Here is a 20049-nt window from a genome sequence, read left to right as displayed (position 1 = left end):
TGTATAGTATATTCAAAATTAGCACTTCTGTTGCGGAAGTTGTTTGTCAGAGAAACACTGGATGACATAGAGCATCCTGACCAGACCAAAGTTCAGAGATGACCACAGAGCACCCTTGATTCCTGTGCCTGTGAGGGTTTATACAGTTGCTTATCCTTAAAGACCTGACAGGTCTTCTTGAGTGTAGATCGTCCTTGACTTAAGCACGTCTGTGATGCAGATAAACTTCACAAAGGGTAATGTTAAAACTAGAAGCTATTTAACATTGATGTCTTGTAAAGTGTATGGAGAGATGTATAGTCATCAAGAGAAGGATGAAGGACACTAACTTAGTTTTCTCATCCTTTTTCCCAAAAGAATCTTTCTTTCTTAGCTTTAGAAGGAGCCAATATTCACTGGCTTTAAGGGCTTAAAATTAGCGTTTGTGAATTCCCTTCTGCCTAAAATCTTTGCTGGGTTTGGGCCCAGGAGATTTTCAGGAACGTGACAGTTCCATTTTTCAAATATGCCTGATGGAGGGGCTGGGAGATCCCTCACAAAGCCTAAATAACTCAATGAGACTTTTCACAATCCTCTGTCCTTAACTGTTACTGTAATAAAAGCAGTGTCTTTTTATAGAGATTAGAGTATTCCTTTTTTTTTTTTTTTTCCCCCTCAGCCTTTCTATTTCTGAGCCTTGCAGCACGGTTAGCACAATATAAATGTTAATGTAGTGACGGTATCTGCATTTTTCACTTCTATCATGTTGAAGTCATGCTTTTTCTATCACACTAGTCTTAGCTCAGAAAAAAACCCTGGAATTGTGGGTTGTCCAGTGGAAAAACAATATGTGAAAATTCTGATTATTACAAATATTTTTTTACTCAGTATCACAGTATTGACACTCCTAGATGTAGTGCTTGGTAGCATAAAGATCTTCATGAAGCTGCAGAATTTCAGAGAGTATTCTTTGCTAGAAGCAGAGTGGAAGCAGAGTGTTGCAGGGAGTAGGGTAATAGCATTCTTTCTATCTTTGTGTTGGCAAGTATTCTGTGTGGCTTGCCTTACGCATTTATCACAAATGAGGGATGGAGATGTGATGTTTGACTTGGAGAGAACAGAGGGGGTGATTTTCTTCACTTAGTTTCCTCCCAAAAGGAGATTTCTACCATTTACACCCTTTTATTAAAAAACAAACAAACAAAAAAACCCAAAACAAACCCAAAACCACCAACCCCCCCTCCCCCCAACAGTGATGGCTGAGTGCTGCAAAAAAATTGTAACCATGGTGAAGGGTACACCATATAATCACACAGTTCAATCATCATTGACTTCAGCTGTGTGGTGACCTATAGTTGTTTAGAGCATCCTTTCATGAGTCTATGGATTCTTTTAAAAATTACCTGTAAATAGATAATATTAAAATGTATTCATCATATGACAGTACTGGTAAACTAAGTTAAATCCGCCTATTGCTTTAGAAAGGTTAGTTTATCACAAAGTGAAGTGATTGTTTAATTTTTTTTCATTGGACTTAGAATTCTTGCCTATAGACTATTGGTATATGCCTAAGAGTATTATGCACAATTGTACCAATGCTTAGCAGTCCTGCTGTAGCATAATGCTACTGGGACTTCTGACTCTTTGCAGAGTGAAAAGAAAGCTAAACCGTTCTAAGCTCTTCCATGGTTCTAAAAATCAATCTCCACTAATTTTTAATCCTATATGCAGGGCACTGGTGGGAATAGACATTGTTTATGTGTTGTTGTGTGGACTATTTTTAAATGACAGTTGGGAAAATATCTGTTTGAGTTTTAATATTTATTATTTTTATTATTATTTATTTTCTCCTGGAATACAGCTGGGTTCCTGTCTCTCATTTTTTCTGTTTAAGGAAGAGAGGTAATTTGCACTGGCAGGTCATTAGTTGACAGCTGTACACAGTTGTGTAACTTTCATAAAATTTGCATGTTTCAATGTCTTCACTTTTCAGAGGTGCTAGTCAAGAATTAATTGTGGGTAGGTAAGCTGACGAGAAGGTTGTTAAGACAAGTCAGAGCTAATTCGAACAGCTTCATATTTTGAAGGTGAACTTAAATGGAATGTATCCTTTTTAACAAAGACTATAACTTAATGCCTTTTTAAAATGTTCACTTTTAAAGATGAGGGAAGGTAAAATTAGAATGTGTACAGCATTATTTTCAATTTAGGACAAAATGGCAAGCTTCTGAATTAAATAGTTATGCTCTAGTCAGTTTGAAGGAAGACCCTCGCAGGACTTATCCATTTTCTGTTACAACCAGTATCTTGTCTCTTAATGTTGGTTGCTTTAGGAAATGACCATTCAAGAATCTTCGTAATGACTTAATGTCGTGGTTTAATCTCAGTCGGCAACTAAGCACCACGCAGCCACTCGCTCACTCCCCCCACCCCCGGTGGGATGGGGGAGAGAATTGGAAGAGCACAAGTGAGAAAAACTCGTGGGTTGAGATAAAAAACAGTTTAATAATTGAAATAAAATGATAATAATAATAATATGATAATAATAATAATAATACACAAAACAAGTGATGCACAGTACAATTGCTCACCACCCGCCGACCGATGCCCAGCCAGTCCCCGAGCAGCGGCCCCTCCGGCCAGCTTTCCCCAGTTTATGTACTGCGCATGACGTCACATGGTATGGAATGTCCCTTTGGCCAGTTTGGCTGTGCCCCCTCCCAGCTTCTTGTGCACCTCCAGCCTTCTCAGTCAGTAGAGCATGGGAAGCTGAAAAGTCCTTGGCTAGTGTAAGCATTACCTAGCAACAACTAAAACATCGGTGTGTTATCAACATTGTTCTCATCCTAAATCCAAAACACTGTACCAGCTACTAGGAAGGAAATTGACTCTATCCCTGCCGAAACCAGGACAATATCCACCCCTTATTCTATACCATCTGCGTCATGCTCGTCTCATATTTTCCAGTACATTTTCATTAATCACCACCCCCTTTTTTTTCTATATATATATACACACACAGAGATATCATTCCCTTCGTCTGTGGGCCATCCCTCTAAAACGTTCGGTGAGTTCATTTAGTCCATGACTTCGGGCTCCATCTGTCATAATAATCTTCCAGGGCAGGAAAAAATGGAGATGGTATGTGGTGTTGGATTGTTTCATGTTGATGTCAGTTCTGGTACCATCATCACTGTGCTTTGCTTGGTTTCACTGAAGTTATTCTTCATTAGTCTGGGTGATTCTTATTGTAATAACATTAGTATGGCATATAATATTATTAGTATGATTAGTATATCTGTGCATTATTAGTATAACTATTATAACTATAATTAGTACTTAACATCACATAATTCAGATCATTGGCTATTCTCACCCAAAATCAAATCCCCTTGAGGTACACATCGGACTTCCCCATCCTTCCGCATTATCCACCAAGTGCACCCAGGTCCTTGAGCAAAAGCAATCCCATGGATGGGTCTGCCTCTGCCCGAGGCAGGAATAACCCAGACTGTCTTCCCCAGCATAGTTCTTATGTGCACTACAGGAACTTTATTCCCATCTACAGTACGTAAAAGTTCTGACTGGGCAGGGCCAGCTCCATTGGCAGATCCCCGAGTGTTGACTAACCAGGTGGCCTTTGCTAAATGGATATCCCAATGTTTGAACGTCCCGCCACCCATTGCTCTCAGTGTAGTCTTTAACAGTCCATTGTATCGTTCAATTTTCCCAGAAGCTGGTGCATGATAGGGGATGTGATATACCCACTCAATGCCATGCTCTTTGGCCCAGGTGTCTATGAGGTTGTTTCGGAAATGAGTCCCGTTGTCTGACTCAATTCTTTCTGGGGTGCCATGTCACCATAGGACTTGCTTTTCAAGGCCCAGGATAGTGTTCCGGGCAGTGGCATGGGGCACGGGATATGTTTCCAGCCATCCGGTGGTTGCCTCCACCATTGTAAGCACGTGGCGCTTGCCTTGGCGGGTTTGTGGGAGTGTGATATATACAGTCTGCCAGGCCTCCCCATATTGATATTTCAGCCATCGTCCTCCATACCAGAGGGGCTTTAACCGCTTGGCTTGCTTGATTGCAGCGCATGTTTCGCATTCATGGATAACCTGTGCAATAGTGTCCATGGCAAATGGTAGGGCTGTGTTTCCACCCCTGGGGCAGTCAGTTCCAGGTGTACTGGACGCCCCTCCAAGTGAAAGCAAATTGTGGCCTGCATTCTGCTGCCAAAGGGATTGAGAAAAATGCATTAGCAATATCAATTGTGGCATACCACTTGGCTGCCTTTGACTCCAATTCGTATTGAAGTTCTAGCATGTCCGGCACGGCAGCACTCAGTGGTGGCGTGACTTCTTTCAGGCCACGATAGTCTACTGTCAGTCTCCACTCTCCATTAGACTTCCGCACTGGCCATATGGGACTGTTAAAGGGTGAGAGAGTCTTGCTGATCACTCCTTGGCTCTCCAGTCAACGAATCAGCTTATGGATGGGAATCAGGGAGTCTCGGTTGGTGCGATATTGCCGCCGGTGCACCATGGTGGTAGCGATTGGCACCTGTTGGTCTTAGACCTTCAGCAACCCCACAACAGAGGAGTCCTCCGAGAGACCAGGCAAGGTGGACAGCTGTTTAATTTCCTCCATCTCCAAGGCAGCTATACCAAAAGCCCACCGGTACCCTTTTGGGTCCTTGAAATACCCTCTCCTGAGGTAGTCTATGCCAAGGATGCACGGAGCATCTGGGCCAGTCACAATGGGGGGCTTCTGCCACCCATTCCCAGTTAGACTTACTTTGGCTTCCAATACAGTTAGCTTCTGGGATCCCCCCGTCACCCCAGAAATATAGATGGGTTCTGCCCCTATTTAGCTTGATGGCATTAGGGTACACTGTGCACCGGTGTCTACTAGAGCCTTATACTCCTGTGGGTCTGACGTGCCAGGCCACCGAATCCACACAGTCCAGTAAACCCGGTTGTCCCTTTCCTCCCCCTGGCTGGAGGCAGGGCCCCTCTAATCCTCATCACAGTACTCATTTCTCATTTCTTGTACGTACGAGTCAGAAGTTTCTTCATTAAGATCAGGAGTAAGATCAGCCCTTCTACCCTGTCTGGGGAACTGCCCGCTGGAAACTGGAGCAGCAATTTTCCTGGAAGAACCTCTTTCCGTGATTGTTTTCCCTTGCAATTCACGTACCCGTGCTCCTAGGGCTGCAGTAGGTTTCCCATCCCACTTCCTCATGTCCTCTCCGTGGTCACGCAGGTAAAACCATAGGGTGCCCCGTGGTGTGTACCCTTTATATTCTCTCTCTTGAGCAAAAGAATGCTTACTTCTAATAGCCGAGATACTGGTCCGTACAGGTGAGGAGTAGGACCTATCCTCTCTGAGTTGCTGGATCGCCCGGGACAGTTCTTCGGACAGTTTCTCCACAGCCGAGACGAGGGAGGAAGAAAGACTTTCCTCGTATTGCCGGAGTTGACTAGCCAATTCATCCACTGTTTGTTCCTCTCCATCTTTCCAGGTCATCGCTGCCAATGAATTGGCGTATGACGATGGTGCGCTCCTTACAAACTTCTGCCACATGGGTCGTGTGCACTTGACTTCGTCTGGATCTTTGGATAGTTGTTCATTGTTCAGGTCACCATAAATCACCTCCAGCACAGCTAATTCTCTCAGAAACTGGATACCCTTCTCCATGGTGGTCCACTTGCTTGGGCGACATATGACATCTTCCTTGAAGGGGTATCTTTCCTTCACGCTTGACAAGAGTCGCCTCCAAAGGCTGAGGATACGTGTCCCTTTTCCAATTGCTTTATCAATGCCCCCTTCCCTGGAAAGGGATCCCAGCTGCTTGGCTTCCCTACCCTCTAATTCCAGGCTACTGGCCCCATTATCCCAGTATTGGAGCAGCCAGGTGACAATATGCTCGCCTGGACGACGGCTGAAATCTTTTTGTATATCTCGCAGTTCACTCAGGGATAGAGATCGGGTGGTCACTGCCTCATTTATGAGTTCTTCCTCTTCCTCCTCCCCAATCAGCGGCCGTCTCTCCTCCTCCCGTTCTCGTGATGGCCCTTCTCCAGGGTATTCGTACAGTTCTTCCTCCGGTTCCCTTTTAGAAGAAGCTTCTTCCTCCCTTACTAAACGAGCCGACTTCCGCTTCCAAGATTTCTTCTTGTGTACAGGGGCGACTGATACCGGCACAGGCTGGTTCTTTGGTTCAGCCACAGGGCCTGTCGCCGGGGTCTGAGTGGCCGCAGGGCCTGTCGCCGGGGTTGGAGTGGCCACAGTGCATGTCACTGGGGTCTGAGTGGCCGCAGGACCTGTCGCCGGAGTCTGAGTAGCTGCACGGTGTGTCGCTGGGGTCGGAGTGGCCGCAGGGCGTGTTGTCCGGGTCTCAGTGGCCGCAGTGCATGTCGTTTTACTGTCAGTGCCAGAGACGTTCGCTTCCCTTTGAGGGTACTGAATGGTGTTGAACAGGGCTCGGTAGGCATGGGCTAGGCCCCAGCACGTTGCAATGATCTGCATCTCTCTGGAGTTGCCAGGGTGACAGCATACTTTGTCCAAATATTCTAGTAACTTTTCAGGATTCTGCACTTGCTCAGGGGTGAAGTTCCAAAACACTGGGGGTGCCCATTGGCCTAGGTACTTGCCCATCTTGTCCCACACACCCTGCCACTCATAACTATCCAGCCTTGGGGCAGATCTCTGGATGATATTCTTAAATTGCTTACCAACTTTAGACAAAACCGAAACAGTATTCCCAAGAAGTACCAATAGAAGTATCTTAACTGCCCAAGGATGTTCAAAATACTGAAAAATTACTGTAATGAAGGAGGAAACATCATAGAAGAAGGTAGTGACACTGCCATTCTGTATTTCCTCTGTAAAAAAACTCTCAGAAAAGTTACTGCAATTGCTAGTTGTCTCCACGAAATGGTCTCCGTGGTACAGTAACGGCTTCATTGCGAAACTTACATACCACACTAAGGTCAAGGTCAATGTTCTAAAAACAAACCTCACAAGCAGAACGTCACTGCTCACTGCAGACCACAGCAAACTGCAAAACCCAACACCAATCTTTAACATGTACAGCAGGAAAAAGAGCGCGATGCAGATTATACAAATCAATATCGAGAACAGAGAAACCAGCTTTGCGACCCACAACTATTAACAGATATAAGTTCCTTAATACACTCCGGTTAATCTGTTATTATCTCAAACTCTTTGAGCCCCACGTTGGGCGCCAAAAAGGACTGTCGTGGTTTAACTTCAGTCGGCAACTAAGCACCACGCAGCTGCTCGCTCACTCCCCCCTGCCCCGGTGGGATGGGGGAGAGAATTGGAAGAGCACAAGTTAGAAGAACTCGTGGGTTGAGTTAAAAAACAGTTTAATAATTGAAATAAAATGATAATAATAATATGATAATAATAATAATACACAAAGCAAGTGATGCACAGTACAATTGCTTACCACCTGCCAACTGATGCCCAGCCAGTCCCCGAGCAGCGGCCCCCCCGGCCAGCTTTCCCCAGTTTATGTACTGAGCATGACGTCCCATGGTATGGAATGTTTCTTTGGCCAGTTTGGCTGTGCCCCCTCCCAGCTTCTTGTGCATCTCCAGCCTTCTCAGTCGATAGAGCATGGGAAACTAAAAAGTCCTTGGCTAGTGTAAGCATTACCTAGCAACAACTAAAACATCGGTGCCTTATCAACTTTGTTCTCATCCTAAATCCAAAACGCTGTACCAGCTACTAAGGAAGAAATTAACTCTATCCCTGCCGCAACCAGGACACTTAACCAGACATAGAAATACGGTTGTTTTATTGTCACTGATTGATTTGTTCTGAAAAAGATGATGTATATGCTCAAATTTTATGCCATCTGATAACCTTCAGTGAGCCCTGCACACATCTAATTTTTTTGGTTTTTTTTAATACCTCTAAGTTTTAAAGTACTGTGTTACCTTATACATGTTTGAAGAAATAAGTGCTGTAAGAAAGTTATCTCTACAGAAAGAGCTTCAGTGCACTGTACTATAAACTAAAAGAGCTTGCCATTATGACAGCATGTAAATGTGCTACTTGGGCAAAATATACAGAGAACGTGCCTCTGTTCTTGCTTCTGACTAAGATACTTGGTAGAAGAAAATTGTTTTAAAACCATGGTACATCAATATAAGAATACTATTGTATAGGGTAACTGTTTTTGGAAAATCCTTCACACTAAAATCCGGGATGTTACGTTTTTTCTGTGGTGGTGTTCTAAAGATCAACTCTGTTCAGACCCTTCTAATGCGTGGTATGTTTCGCACATCATGTTGCAAATTCAATTATCCTGTATTGTCGTTTCAGCAAACCTGTGATCTTGAAAATGTAAAGCCTGAAACAAAGCGATATCTAGAGAAATCGGTTCAAGTGGGGAAAAAGGAACGGACTCCATCTTCCTAAAGAAGTGCAAAATGTAAATATGGGTTCTTAGTTTATAAAGCAAAGGGGACAAATTGTTGAAGGGATGAAATTATGGTTGTATAGCTGTACTAAGCATATATTTGTACTTTGCGCTTTTGGACCTGCTTAATTATTACTCTAATCTTATCTGTTCTTAGTTCCAGATCCATCCTTTAAACTTCAATGAGTTTAAGGTTTTTAAATTAATCTGTTAAACACCCACAGCACTCAGTGGATAGAGGTGGTATGTATCACCTCTCTTAGCCTTCCAGAGTAAAAGAAGCCTATGCAGGAGAGTTTTGCTATATATTCTGATTACAGAATGTCCTGGTTTTGGCTGGGATAGAGTAAATTTCCTTCCTAGTAGCTGGTACAGTGCTGTGTGTTGGATTTATTATGAGAATAATGTTGATAACACACTGATGTTTTAGTTGTTGCTAAGTAGTGCTTACACTAGTCAAGGACTTTTCAGCTTCCCATGCCCTGCCGACTGAGAAGGCTGGAGGTGCACAAGAAGCTGGGAGGGGGGCACAGCCAGGACAGCTGACCCAAACTGGCCAAAGGGACATTCCATACCATGTGACGTCATGCGCAGTACATAAACTGGGGAAAGCTGGCCGGGGGAGCCGCTGCTCGGGGACTGGCTGGGCATTGGTCGGCGGGTGGTGAGCAATTGCATTGTGCATCACTTGCTTTGTATATTCTTTTATTATTATTATTGTTATTATTATTACTTTTTTATTTTATTTCAATTATTAAACTGTTCTTATCTCAACCCACGAGTTTTCTCACTTTTACTCTTCTGATTCTCTCCCCCATCCCACTGGGGGAGGGGAGAGTGAGCGAGCAGCTGTGTGGTGCTCAGTTGCCGGCTGAGGTTAAACCACGACGCAGAAGATTCCTAAAATAGATTCCTAACCAAGAGACCTCTCAAAAATGTTAATTGAGAGTCCAAGTTTCAGAAGTATGTATGTCATAATTGTTAGAAAGACACAGCTATTTTAATTTCAAATTGTAGAATCATAGAATCATTTAGGTTAGGCTCTGACCCAGAGTTCATTGGCAACAATATTGCTCAGGACCAAAAGAAAGGTAAAAGTGAGACTGAGGGAGAGTGAAGTATGACTCTACCTACAGTGTATTACTTGCTCAATGCTGATATTCACTGTAGGCTAGTAGAGAGCCTAGCTGGAAAAAGTGAAATACTATTCATTTGGAGGGTAGTAATTGACAAGTTTGATTTTTTTTGTTTTGTTTTTCCACTAAGTTCAATTTATACTCGATATAGGAAATAAAGACGATCAAGAAAAACATGTTATAGTAAGGAATGCACAAGTTGATTCCAAGGCAATCTTTGTTTCGGATGATTTGAGTAAGAAGCTAAAGCTTTTAGTTGAGGAAGAAAGAGAATTCATTCTAGATTTGAAGAAAAAGGAGTGTAAAGAAAGAAACTTTGATTATGATGGAAGAATCAATGCATGGGATCTTTGTTATTATATGAACAAAACAGAAGAGCTGAAGTACTACATAGATCAAGAAAAGCTGAAGGAATACTTCCCAATTGAGGCTGTTACAGAAGGCTTACTGAATATTTACCAGAAGCTGCTTGGACTTGTATTTGAGCAAGTAGAAAGTGCTCATGTTTGGCATGACAGCGTTACTATTTATACAGTAAAAGATAGTTCAACAGGAGAAATGTTAGGGCAGTTCTATTTGGACCTTTACCCCAGGTAGTTATGACTTAGTGTTTTACTTATGTGTTGAAAATGGAATTGGTCTTAGCAGGTTGCTGGTGTGGTTGAAATTAAATGCACTTGGAAGTAAATATTTGTCCCACTGGCAAGACTATTACTGTGTTCATTAAGTTGTCCTCTGGACTATTTTCAGATTGTTTACACTTTTTCTTTTTTTGCAGTACTACATTTCTTGCTTATATTGAGTTCATGAAGCATTACAACTTTGTACATTTTCTGTAGCATTGCTGTCTAGTCAGTTGTCTGTAATTTTTGCCTCTATGAACTTTTCTCCTTCGTAACTGTAATACTGTTTTTTTTTAATTTTCATTTATCTTGTACTGTTACTTCAGTCTGTTCAGATCAATTATATTCCTATCTGCCAAGTGTTTCTAGTTTCTTCCGGTTCCTCTTTACACTTTATATGTGTATTTTGTACCCTATTGTCCAGACTGCTAAAGAAAATATCAAATAAATCAGGACCAAGAATAGATTCCTGTTGAACACACCTTGAAATGTACTTCCAGGCTGATCTCTATAGCTCTTCTTTAGCTATTTACAGCATCATCTGTGTTTTGTCAGGGATTAGGAGACTAGACTGATTTGACAGGATTTATTCTTAGCTAGTCCTTTTTTGACTGTTTCTTGCTGTTTTTTAATTATTCTTTAGCAATTTATAAATTGAGTGATACCCTTTTTTAATATAAATTGATTTAAGGCTTCTCTGGGTTAAGAAAATTTGGTTAGTCAATACAATAGTACATAAATTGTTCTTTTTAAGATAGGCCCAGGTTATCTTCTTCACCTGTTTGCCTGTTCCCCCCTTTCTGCATATCATGTGAATTGCTGAAGATATTTGTTAGTAAGACTTTTCTGACTTAATTACCCGGTTAACTACTCAGGTTTAGGGCAAAAATTTCAAAATAATTTTTCTTTAAAATTTTTGGATCACACTGAAAATGCAATAAACTGTATTCTTTTGTCTTCTGTTGTCGTGGTTTAACTTCAGTCGGCAACTAAGCACCACGCAGCCGCTCGCTCACTCCCCTCCACCCGGTGGGATGGGGGAGAGAATTGGAAGAGCACAAGTTAGAAAAACTCGTGGGTTGAGATAAAAACAGTTTAATAATTGAAATAAAATGATAATAATAATAATATGATAATAATAATACACAAAGCAAGTGATGCACAGTGCAATTGCTCACCACCCGCCGATCGATGCCCAGCCAGTCCCCGAGCAGCGGCCCCCCCGGCCACTTTTCCCCAGTTTATGTACTGAGCATGACGTCACATGGTATGGAATGTCCCTTTGGCCAGTTTGGCTGTGCCCCCTCCCAGCTTCTTGTGCACCTTCAGCCTTCTCAGTCGGTAGAACATGGGAAGCTGAAAAGTCCTTGGCTAGTGTAAGCATTACCTAGCAACAACTAAAACATCGGTGCGTTATCAACTTTGTTCTCATCCTAAATCCAAAACACTGTACCAGCTACTAGGAAGGAAATTAACTCTATCCCTGCCGAAACCAGGACAATATCCACCCCTTATTCTATACCATCTGCGTCATGCTCAAGTCTCATATTTTCCAGTACATTTTCATTAATCACCACCCCTTTATATATATATATATACACACACACACACACAGAGATATCATTCCCTTCGTCTGTGGGCCATGCCTCTAAAATGTTCGGTGAGTTCATTTAGTCCATGACTTTGGGCTCCATCTGTCATAATAATCTTCCAGGGCAGGAAAAATGGAGATGGTATGTGGTGTTGGATTGTTCCATGTTGAAGTCAGTTCTGGTACCATCATCACTGTGCTTTGCTTGGTTTCACTGAAGTTATTCTTCATTAGTCTGGGTGATTCTTATTGTAATAACATTAGTATGGCATATAATATTATTAGTATGATTAGTATATCTGTGTATTATTAGTATAACTATTATAACTATAATTAGTACTTAACATCACATAATTCAGACCATTGGCTATTCTCACCCAAAATCAAATCCCCTTGAGGTACACATCGGACTTCCCCATCCTTCCGCATTATCCACCAAGTGCACCCAGGTCCTTGAGCAAAAGCAATCCCATGGATGGGTCTGCCTCTGCCCGAGGCAGGAATAACCCAGACTGTCTTCCCCAGCATAGTTCTTATGTGCACTACAGGGACTTTATTCCCATCTACAGTATGTAAAAGTTCTGACTGGGCAGGGCCTGCTCGATTGGCAGATCCCCGAGTGTTGACTAACCAGGTGGCCTTTGCTAAATGCGTATCCCAATGTTTGAACGTCCCGCCACCCATTGCTCTCAGTGTAGTCTTTAACAGTCCATTGTATCGTTCAATTTTCCCAGAGGCTGGTGCATGATAGGGGATGTGATACACCCACTCAATGCCGTGCTCTTTGGCCCAGGTGTCTATGAGGTTGTTTCGGAAATGAGTCCCATTGTCTGACTCAATTCTTTCTGGGGTGCCATGTTGCCATAGGACTTGCTTTTCAAGGCCCAGGATAGTGTTCCGGGCGGTGGCATGGGGCACGGGATATGTTTCCAGCCATCCGGTGGTTGCCTCCACCATTGTAAGCACATGGCGCTTGCCTTGGCGGGTTTGTGGGAGTGTGATATAATCGATCTGCCAGGCCTCCCCATATTTATATTTCAACCATCGTCCTCCATACCAAAAAGGCTTTAACCGCTTGGCTTGCTTGATTGCAGCGCATGTTTCGCATTCATGGATAACCTGGGCTATAGTGTCCATGGTCAAGTCCACCCCTCGATCACGAGCCCATCTATATGTTGCATCTCTTCCTTGGTGGCCTGAGGTGTCATGGGCCCACCGAGCTATACATAATTCACCCTTCTGTTGCCAGTCCAGATCCACCTGAGCCACTTCAATCTTAGCAGCCTGATCCACCTGCTGGTTGTTTTGATGTTCTTCAGTGGCCCGACTCTTGGGTACGTGAGCATCTACGTGACGGACTTTTACAACCAGGTTCTCCACCCGGGCAGCAATATCTTGCCACAGTGCGGCAGCCCAGATGGGTTTGCCTCTGCGCTGCCAGTTGCTCTGCTTCCATTGCTGCAACCACCCCCACAGGGCATTTGCCACCATCCATGAGTCAGTAGAGAGATAGAGCACTGGCCACTTTTCTCGGTCAGCAATGTCTAAAGCCAGCTGGATGGCCTTTACTTCTGCAAATTGGCTCGATTCACCTTCTCCTTCAGCAGTTTCTAGAAGTTGTCGCATAGGACTCCATACAGCAGCTTTCCACCTCCGATGTTTTCCCACAAGACGACAGGACCCATCAGTGAACAGGGCATATTGCTTCTCATTTTCTGGTAGTTCATTATACATTGGGGCCTCTTCAGCACGCGTCACCTCCTCCTCTGGCAATATTCCAAAATCTTTGCCCTCTGGCCAATCCATGATCACTTCCAGGATTCCTGGGCGACTGGGGTTTCCTGTTCGAGCCCGTTGTGTGATCAGTGCGACCCACTTCCTCCATGTAGCATCAGTTGCATGATGTGGACAGGGGACCCTCCCTCTGAACATCCAGCCCAGCACCGGCAGTCGGGGTGCCAGGAGGAGCTGTGCTTCAGTGCCGATCACTTCTGAAGCAGCTCGAACCCCTTCATATGCTGCTAATATCTCTTTTTCAGTTGGAGTATAGCGGGCCTCGGATCCTCTGTATCCCCGACTCCAAAACCCTAGGGGTCGACCTCGAGTCTCCCCTGGTGCTTTCTGCCAGAGGCTCCAGGTAGGGCCGTTCTCCCCGGCTGCGGTATAGAGCACATTTTTTACCTCTTGCCCTGCCCGGACTGGCCCCAGGGCTACTGCATGAACTATCTCCCGTTTAATTTGTTCAAAAGCTTGTCGTTGCTCAGGGCCCCATTTGAAATCGTTCTTCTTTCGGGTCACTTGATAGAGAGGGTTTACAATCAGACTGTAATTTGGAATGTGCATTCTCCAAAAACCCACGACGCCTAAGAAAGCTTGTGTTTCCTTTTTGCTAGTTGGTGGAGACATGGCTGTTATTTTGTTGATCACATCCATTGGGATCTGACGACGTCCATCTTGCCATTTTATTCCTAAAAACTGGATCTCCTGTGCAGGTCCCTTGACCTTACTTTGTTTTATGGCAAAACCGGCCTTCAGCAGGATTTGGACTATTTCCTTCCCTTTTTCAAAAACTTCTCCTGCTGTGTTGCCCCACACGATGATATCATCAATGTATTGCAGGTGTTCTGGAGCTCCACCCTGTTCCAGTGCAGTCTGGATTAGTCCATGGCAAATGGTGGGGCTGTGTTTCCACCCCTGGGGCAGTCGGTTCCAGGTGTACTGAACACCCCTCCAAGTGAAAGCAAACTGTGGCCTGCACTCCGCTGCCAAAGGGATTGAGAAAAACGCATTAGCAATATCAACTGTGGCATACCACTTGGCTGCCTTTGACTCCAGTTCGTATTGAAGTTCTAGCATGTCTGGCACGGCAGCACTCAGCGGTGGCGTGACTTCATTTAGGCCACGATAGTCTACTGTTAGTCTCCACTCTCCATTAGACTTCCGCACTGGCCATATGGGACTGTTAAAGGGTGAGCGGGTCTTGCTGATCACTCCTTGGCTCTCCAGTCGACGAATCAGCTTATGGATGGGAATCAGGGAGTCTCGGTTGGTGCGATATTGCCGCCGGTGCACTGTGGTGGTAGCAATTGGCACTTGTTGGTCTTCGACCTTCAGCAACCCCACAACAGAGGGGTCCTCCGAGAGACCAGGCAAGGTGGACAGCTGTTTAATTTCCTCCATCTCCAAGGCAGCTATACCAAAAGCCCACCGGTACCCTTGTGGGTCCTTGAAATACCCTCTCCTGAGGTAGTCTATGCCAAGGATGCACGGAGCCTCTGGGCGAGTCACAATGGGGTGCTTCTGCCACCCGTTCCCATTTAAACTCACTTCGGCTTCCAATACAGTTAGCTGTTGGGATCCCCCCGTCACCCCAGAAATACAGATGGGTTCTGCCCCTATATAGCTTGATGGCATTAGGGTACACTGTGCACCGGTGTCTACCAGAGCCTTATACTTCTGTGGGTCTGACGTGCCAGGCCACCGAATCCACACAGTCCAGTAAACCCGGTTGTCCCTTTCCTCCCCCTGGCTGGAGGCAGGGCCCCTCTAATCCTCATCACAGTACTCATTTCTCACTTCTTGTACGTACGGGTCAGAAGTTTCTTCATTAAGATCAGGAGTAAGATCAGCCCTTCTACTCTCTCTGGGGAACTGCCCGCTGGAAACTGGAGCAGCAATTTTCCTGGGAGAACCTCTTTCTGTGATTGTTTTCCCTTGCAATTCGCGTACCCGTGCCCCTAGGGCTGCGGTAGGTTTCCCATCCCACTTCCTCATGTCCTCTCCGTGGTCACGCAGATAAAACCATAGGGTGCCCCGTGGTGTGTACCCTTTATATTCTCTCTCTTGAGCAAAAGAACGCTTACTTCTAATAGCCGAGATACTGGTCCGTACAGGTGAGGAGTAGGACCTATCCTCTCTGAGTTGCTGGATCTCTCGGGACAGTTTTTCAGACAGTTTCTCCACAGCCGAGACGAGGGAGGAAGAAAGACTTTCCTCGTATTGCCGGAGTTGACTAGCCAATTCATCCACTGTTTGTTCCTCTCCATCTTTCCAGGTCATCACTGCCAATGAATTGGCGTATGACGATGGTGAGCTCCTTATAAACTTCCGCCACATGGGTCGTGTGCACTTGACTTCGTCTGGATCTTTGGATAATTGTTCATTGTTCAGGTCATCATAAATCACCTCCAGCACAGCTAATTCTCTCAGAAACTGGATACCCTTCTCCATGGTGGCCCACTTGCCTGGGCGACATATGACATCTTCCTTAAAGGGATACCTTTCCTTCACGCTTGACAAGAGTCGCCTCCAAAGGCTGAGGATACGTGTCCCTTTTCCAATTGCTTTATCAATGCCCCCTTCCCTAGAAAGGGATCCCAGCTGCTTGGCTTCCCTACCCTCTAATTCCAGGATACTGGCCCCATTATCCCAGCATCGGAGCAGCCAGGTGACAATATGCTCACCTGGACGGCGGCTGAAATCTTTTCGTATATCTCGCAGCTCACTCAGGGATAGAGATCGGGTGGTCACTGCCTCGTTTATGAGTTCTTCCTCTTCCTCCTCCCCGATCAGCGGCCGGCCCTCCTCCTCCCGTTCTCGTGATGGCCCTTCTCCAGGGTACTCGTACAGTTCTTCCTCCGGTTCCCTTTTAGAAGAAGCTTCTTCCTCCCTTACTAAACGAGCCGACTTCCGCTTCCAAAATTTCTTCTTGTGTACAGGGGCGACTGATACCGGCACAGGCTGGTTCTTTGGTTCAGCCACAGGGCCTGTTGCCGGGGTTGGAGTGGTCGCAGTGCATGTCGCCGGGGTTGGAGTGGCCGCAGTGCAAGTGCATGTCACCGGAGTCCGAGTAGTCGCAGGGCCTGTTGCCGGGGTTGGAGCGGCCACAGTGCAAGTGCATGTCACCGGAGTCTGAGTGGCCGCAGGGCCTGTTGCCGGGGTTGGAGTGGCCGCAGTGCATGTTGCCGGGGTTGGAGTGACCGCTGTGCAAGTGCATGTCACCGGAGTCCGAGTAGTCGCAGGGCCTGTTGCCGGGGTTGGAGTGGCCACAGTGCATGTCGCCGGGGTCTGAGTGGCCTCAGTGCATGTCGCCGGGACTGGAGTGGCCGCAGTGCATGTCACTGGGGTCTGAGTGGCCGCAGTGCATGTTGCCGGGGTCTGAGTGGCTGCAGTGCATGTCGCCGGGATTGGAGTGGCCGCAGTGCATGTCGCTGGGGTCTGAGTGGCCGCAGTGCATGTCGCCAGGGTCTGAGTGGCTGCAGTGCATGCCGCCGGGGTCTGAGCGGCTGCAGTGCATGTCGCTGGGGTTGGAGTGGCCGTAGTGCGTGTTGCCCGGGTTTGAGTGGCCGCAGGGCCTGTTGCCGGTGTCTGAGTGGCTACAGGGCCTGTTGCCGGGGTCTGAGTGGCTGCACGGCCTGTCGCTGGGGTCGGAGTGGCCGCAGGGCGCGTTGCCCAGGTCTGAGTGGCCGCAGGGCGTGTCGTTTTACTGTCAGAGCCAGAGACCTTCCCTTCCCTTTGAGGGCACTGAATGGTGTTGAACAGGGCTCGGTAGGCATGGGCCAGGCCCCAGCACGTTGCAATGATCTGCATCTCTCTGGAGTTGCCAGGGTGACAGCATACTTTGTCCAAATATTCTAGTAACTTTTCAGGATTCTGCACTTGCTCAGGGGTGAAGTTCCAAAACACTGGGGGTGCCCATTGGCCTAGGTACTTGCCCATCTTGTCCCACACACCCTGCCACTCATAATTATTCAGCCTTGGGGCAGATCTCTGGATGATATTCTTAAATTGCTTACCAACTTCAGACAAAACCGAAACATTATTCCCAAGAAGTATTAATAGAAGTATCTTAACTGCCCAAGGATGTTCAAAATACTGAAAAATTACTGTAATGAAGGAGGAAACATCATAGAAGAAGGTAGTGACCCTGCCATTCTGTATTTCCTCCGTAAAAAAACTCTCAGAAAAGTTACTGCAATTGCTAGTTGTCTCCACGAAATGGTCTCCGTGGTACAGTAACGGCTTCATTGCGAAACTTACATACCACACTAACGTCAAGGTCAATGTTTTAAAAACAAACCTCACAAGCGAGACATCACTAATCACTGCAGACCACAGCAAACTGCAAAAACCAACACCAATCTTTAACATGTACAGCAGGAAAAAGAGCGCGATGCAGATTATACAAATCAATATCGAGAACAGAGAAACCAACATTGTGACCCACAACTATTAACAGATATAAGTTCTTTAATACACTCCGGTTAACCTGTTATTATCTCAAACCCTTCGAGCCCCACGTTGGGCGCCAAAAAGGACTGTCGTGGTTTAACTTCAGTCGGCAACTAAGCACCACGCAGCCGCTCGCTCACTCCCCCCACCCCCGGATGGATGGGGGAGAGAATTGGAAGAGCACAAGTTAGAAGAACTCGTGGGTTGAGTTAAAAAACAGTTTAATAATTGAAATAAAATGATAATAATAATAATATGATAATAATAATAATAATAATACACAAAGCAAGTGATGCACAGTACAATTGCTCACCACCCGCCGACCGATGCCCAGCCAGTCCCCGAGCAGCGGCCCCCCCGGCCAGCTTTCCCCAGTTTATGTACTGAGCATGACGTCACATGGTATGGAATGTTTCTTTGGCCAGTTTGGCTGTGCCCCCTCCCAGCTTCTTGTGCACCTTCAGCCTTCTCAGTCGGTAGAACATGGGAAGCTGAAAAGTCCTTGGCTAGTGTAAGCATTGCCTAGCAACAACTAAAACATCGTTGCGTTATCAACTTTGTTCTCATCCTAAATCCAAAACACAGCATTGTACCAGCTACTAGAAAGGAAATTAACTCTATCCCTGCCGAAACCAGGACATCTGTAATGAAAGAAAACATACTGCTTCAGAGGACAGAACCTAGTCCTTCCTGTTACAGTGTTCTAGTAGTTTAAAATATAATTGATATCTGAAGTATATATTCTTTCAGTATTTGAGTAAAAATCAGATTCTTGTAAATGCTGCTGTGAATCTTAAACTGATGTGATTTAAATACTGGATTTTTTTTTTCCCCTTGTGTTCTTAACAGGATCTTAAACTTAGTGAGTCTTAGAAGTCATAAGATACTTTTATATGATCATCCTGATGAAAAGATGCAATTTCTTTGTGTAAAGCTTGAAAGAGACACTGACTGATTGTCCCTGTTCTTGAATAGGCTTCGCCATTCTGGTGAGCAGGCTTGTGGTTTGAAGATGGTGTCTGATATATTTTCTTATAGAGAGAGGGAAAGTATGGGCATGCTTTGGTCTCCAACCCAGCTGTCTTTTCTCTGATGGCAGCAGAATGATGTCTGTAGCTGCTCTGGTAACCAACTTCACAAAACCAGCATTGGATTGCCTGTCATTACTGTGACATGATGAAGTAAAGACTTACTTCCATGAATTTGGTCATGTAATGCATCAGATAGGTGCACAGGTGTCCTGGTTTTGGCTGGGATAGAGTTAATTTTCTTCCTAGTAGCTGGTACAGTGCTGTGTTTTGGATTTAGGATGAGAATAATGTTGATAACACACCGATGTTTTAGTTGTTGCTAGGTAGTGCTTACACTAGTCAAGGCCTTTTCAGCTTCTCATGCCCTGCCAGCGAGAAGCTAGGAGGGGGCACAGCCAGGACAGCTGACCCGAACTGGCCAAAGGGGTATTCCATACCATATGACATCATGCTCAGTATATAAACTGGGGGGAGTTGGCCAGGGGGTGGCGATCACTGCTTGGGGACTGACTGGGTGTTGATCAGCAGGTGGTGAGCGGTTGCATCACTTTCTTTTTCTTTCCCTGTTTGTTTTTTTTGGTGTGTTTGTTTCTCTCTCTCTTTGTTGTTTTACTTTCCAATACAATTTGGTTTTTTATTATTATATTATTTCATTTTTTAAACTGTTCTTATCTCAACCCACGGGTTTTCTTACTTTTGCTCTTTGGATTCTCTCCCCCATCCCACCTGGTGGGGGAGGGTGAGCGAGCGGCTGTGTGGTGCTTAGTTGCTGACTGGAGTCAAACCACAACAACAGGTTAGTGATATTTCAATTCCAGTGTAAGACTTATTTCTTTCTCCACTGTTTCAAAGCAAGGTATAAGTCTATTTTGGTGGTTTCTAATTTTAATAAAGTACGTATGCAGTTTTGTGGTTATTTTGTCAAAGTGACAGCTTGGGGGGTTTTTTGGTTTTAATTTTCATTTAAAACTACAGCAGTGAATACACCTTCCCATGAAAAACA

General features: G+C 45.2%; 1 protein-coding gene across 1 annotated transcript in view; it reads left to right on the top strand.

Annotated features, from left to right (window-relative positions):
• The window catches only part of LOC143172238 (neurolysin, mitochondrial-like), a 77875-nt gene that overhangs the window by 9785 nt on the left and 48041 nt on the right, over nt 1-20049 (top strand). The window contains 5 exon segments of the mRNA XM_076361466.1: nt 8338-8403; nt 8405-8456; nt 9722-10163; nt 19056-19069; nt 19072-19250. Coding sequence (XP_076217581.1) covers nt 8338-8403; nt 8405-8456; nt 9722-10163; nt 19056-19069; nt 19072-19250 — 753 coding nt within the window.

The sequence above is a fragment of the Aptenodytes patagonicus genome, chromosome W, assembly GCF_965638725.1.
Source record: "Aptenodytes patagonicus chromosome W, bAptPat1.pri.cur, whole genome shotgun sequence".
In the NCBI taxonomy this organism is placed as follows: Eukaryota; Metazoa; Chordata; class Aves; order Sphenisciformes; family Spheniscidae; genus Aptenodytes; species Aptenodytes patagonicus.
The sequence above is the reverse complement of the archived record's forward strand: the minus strand, read 5'-3'. Positions and strand labels throughout refer to the sequence as shown.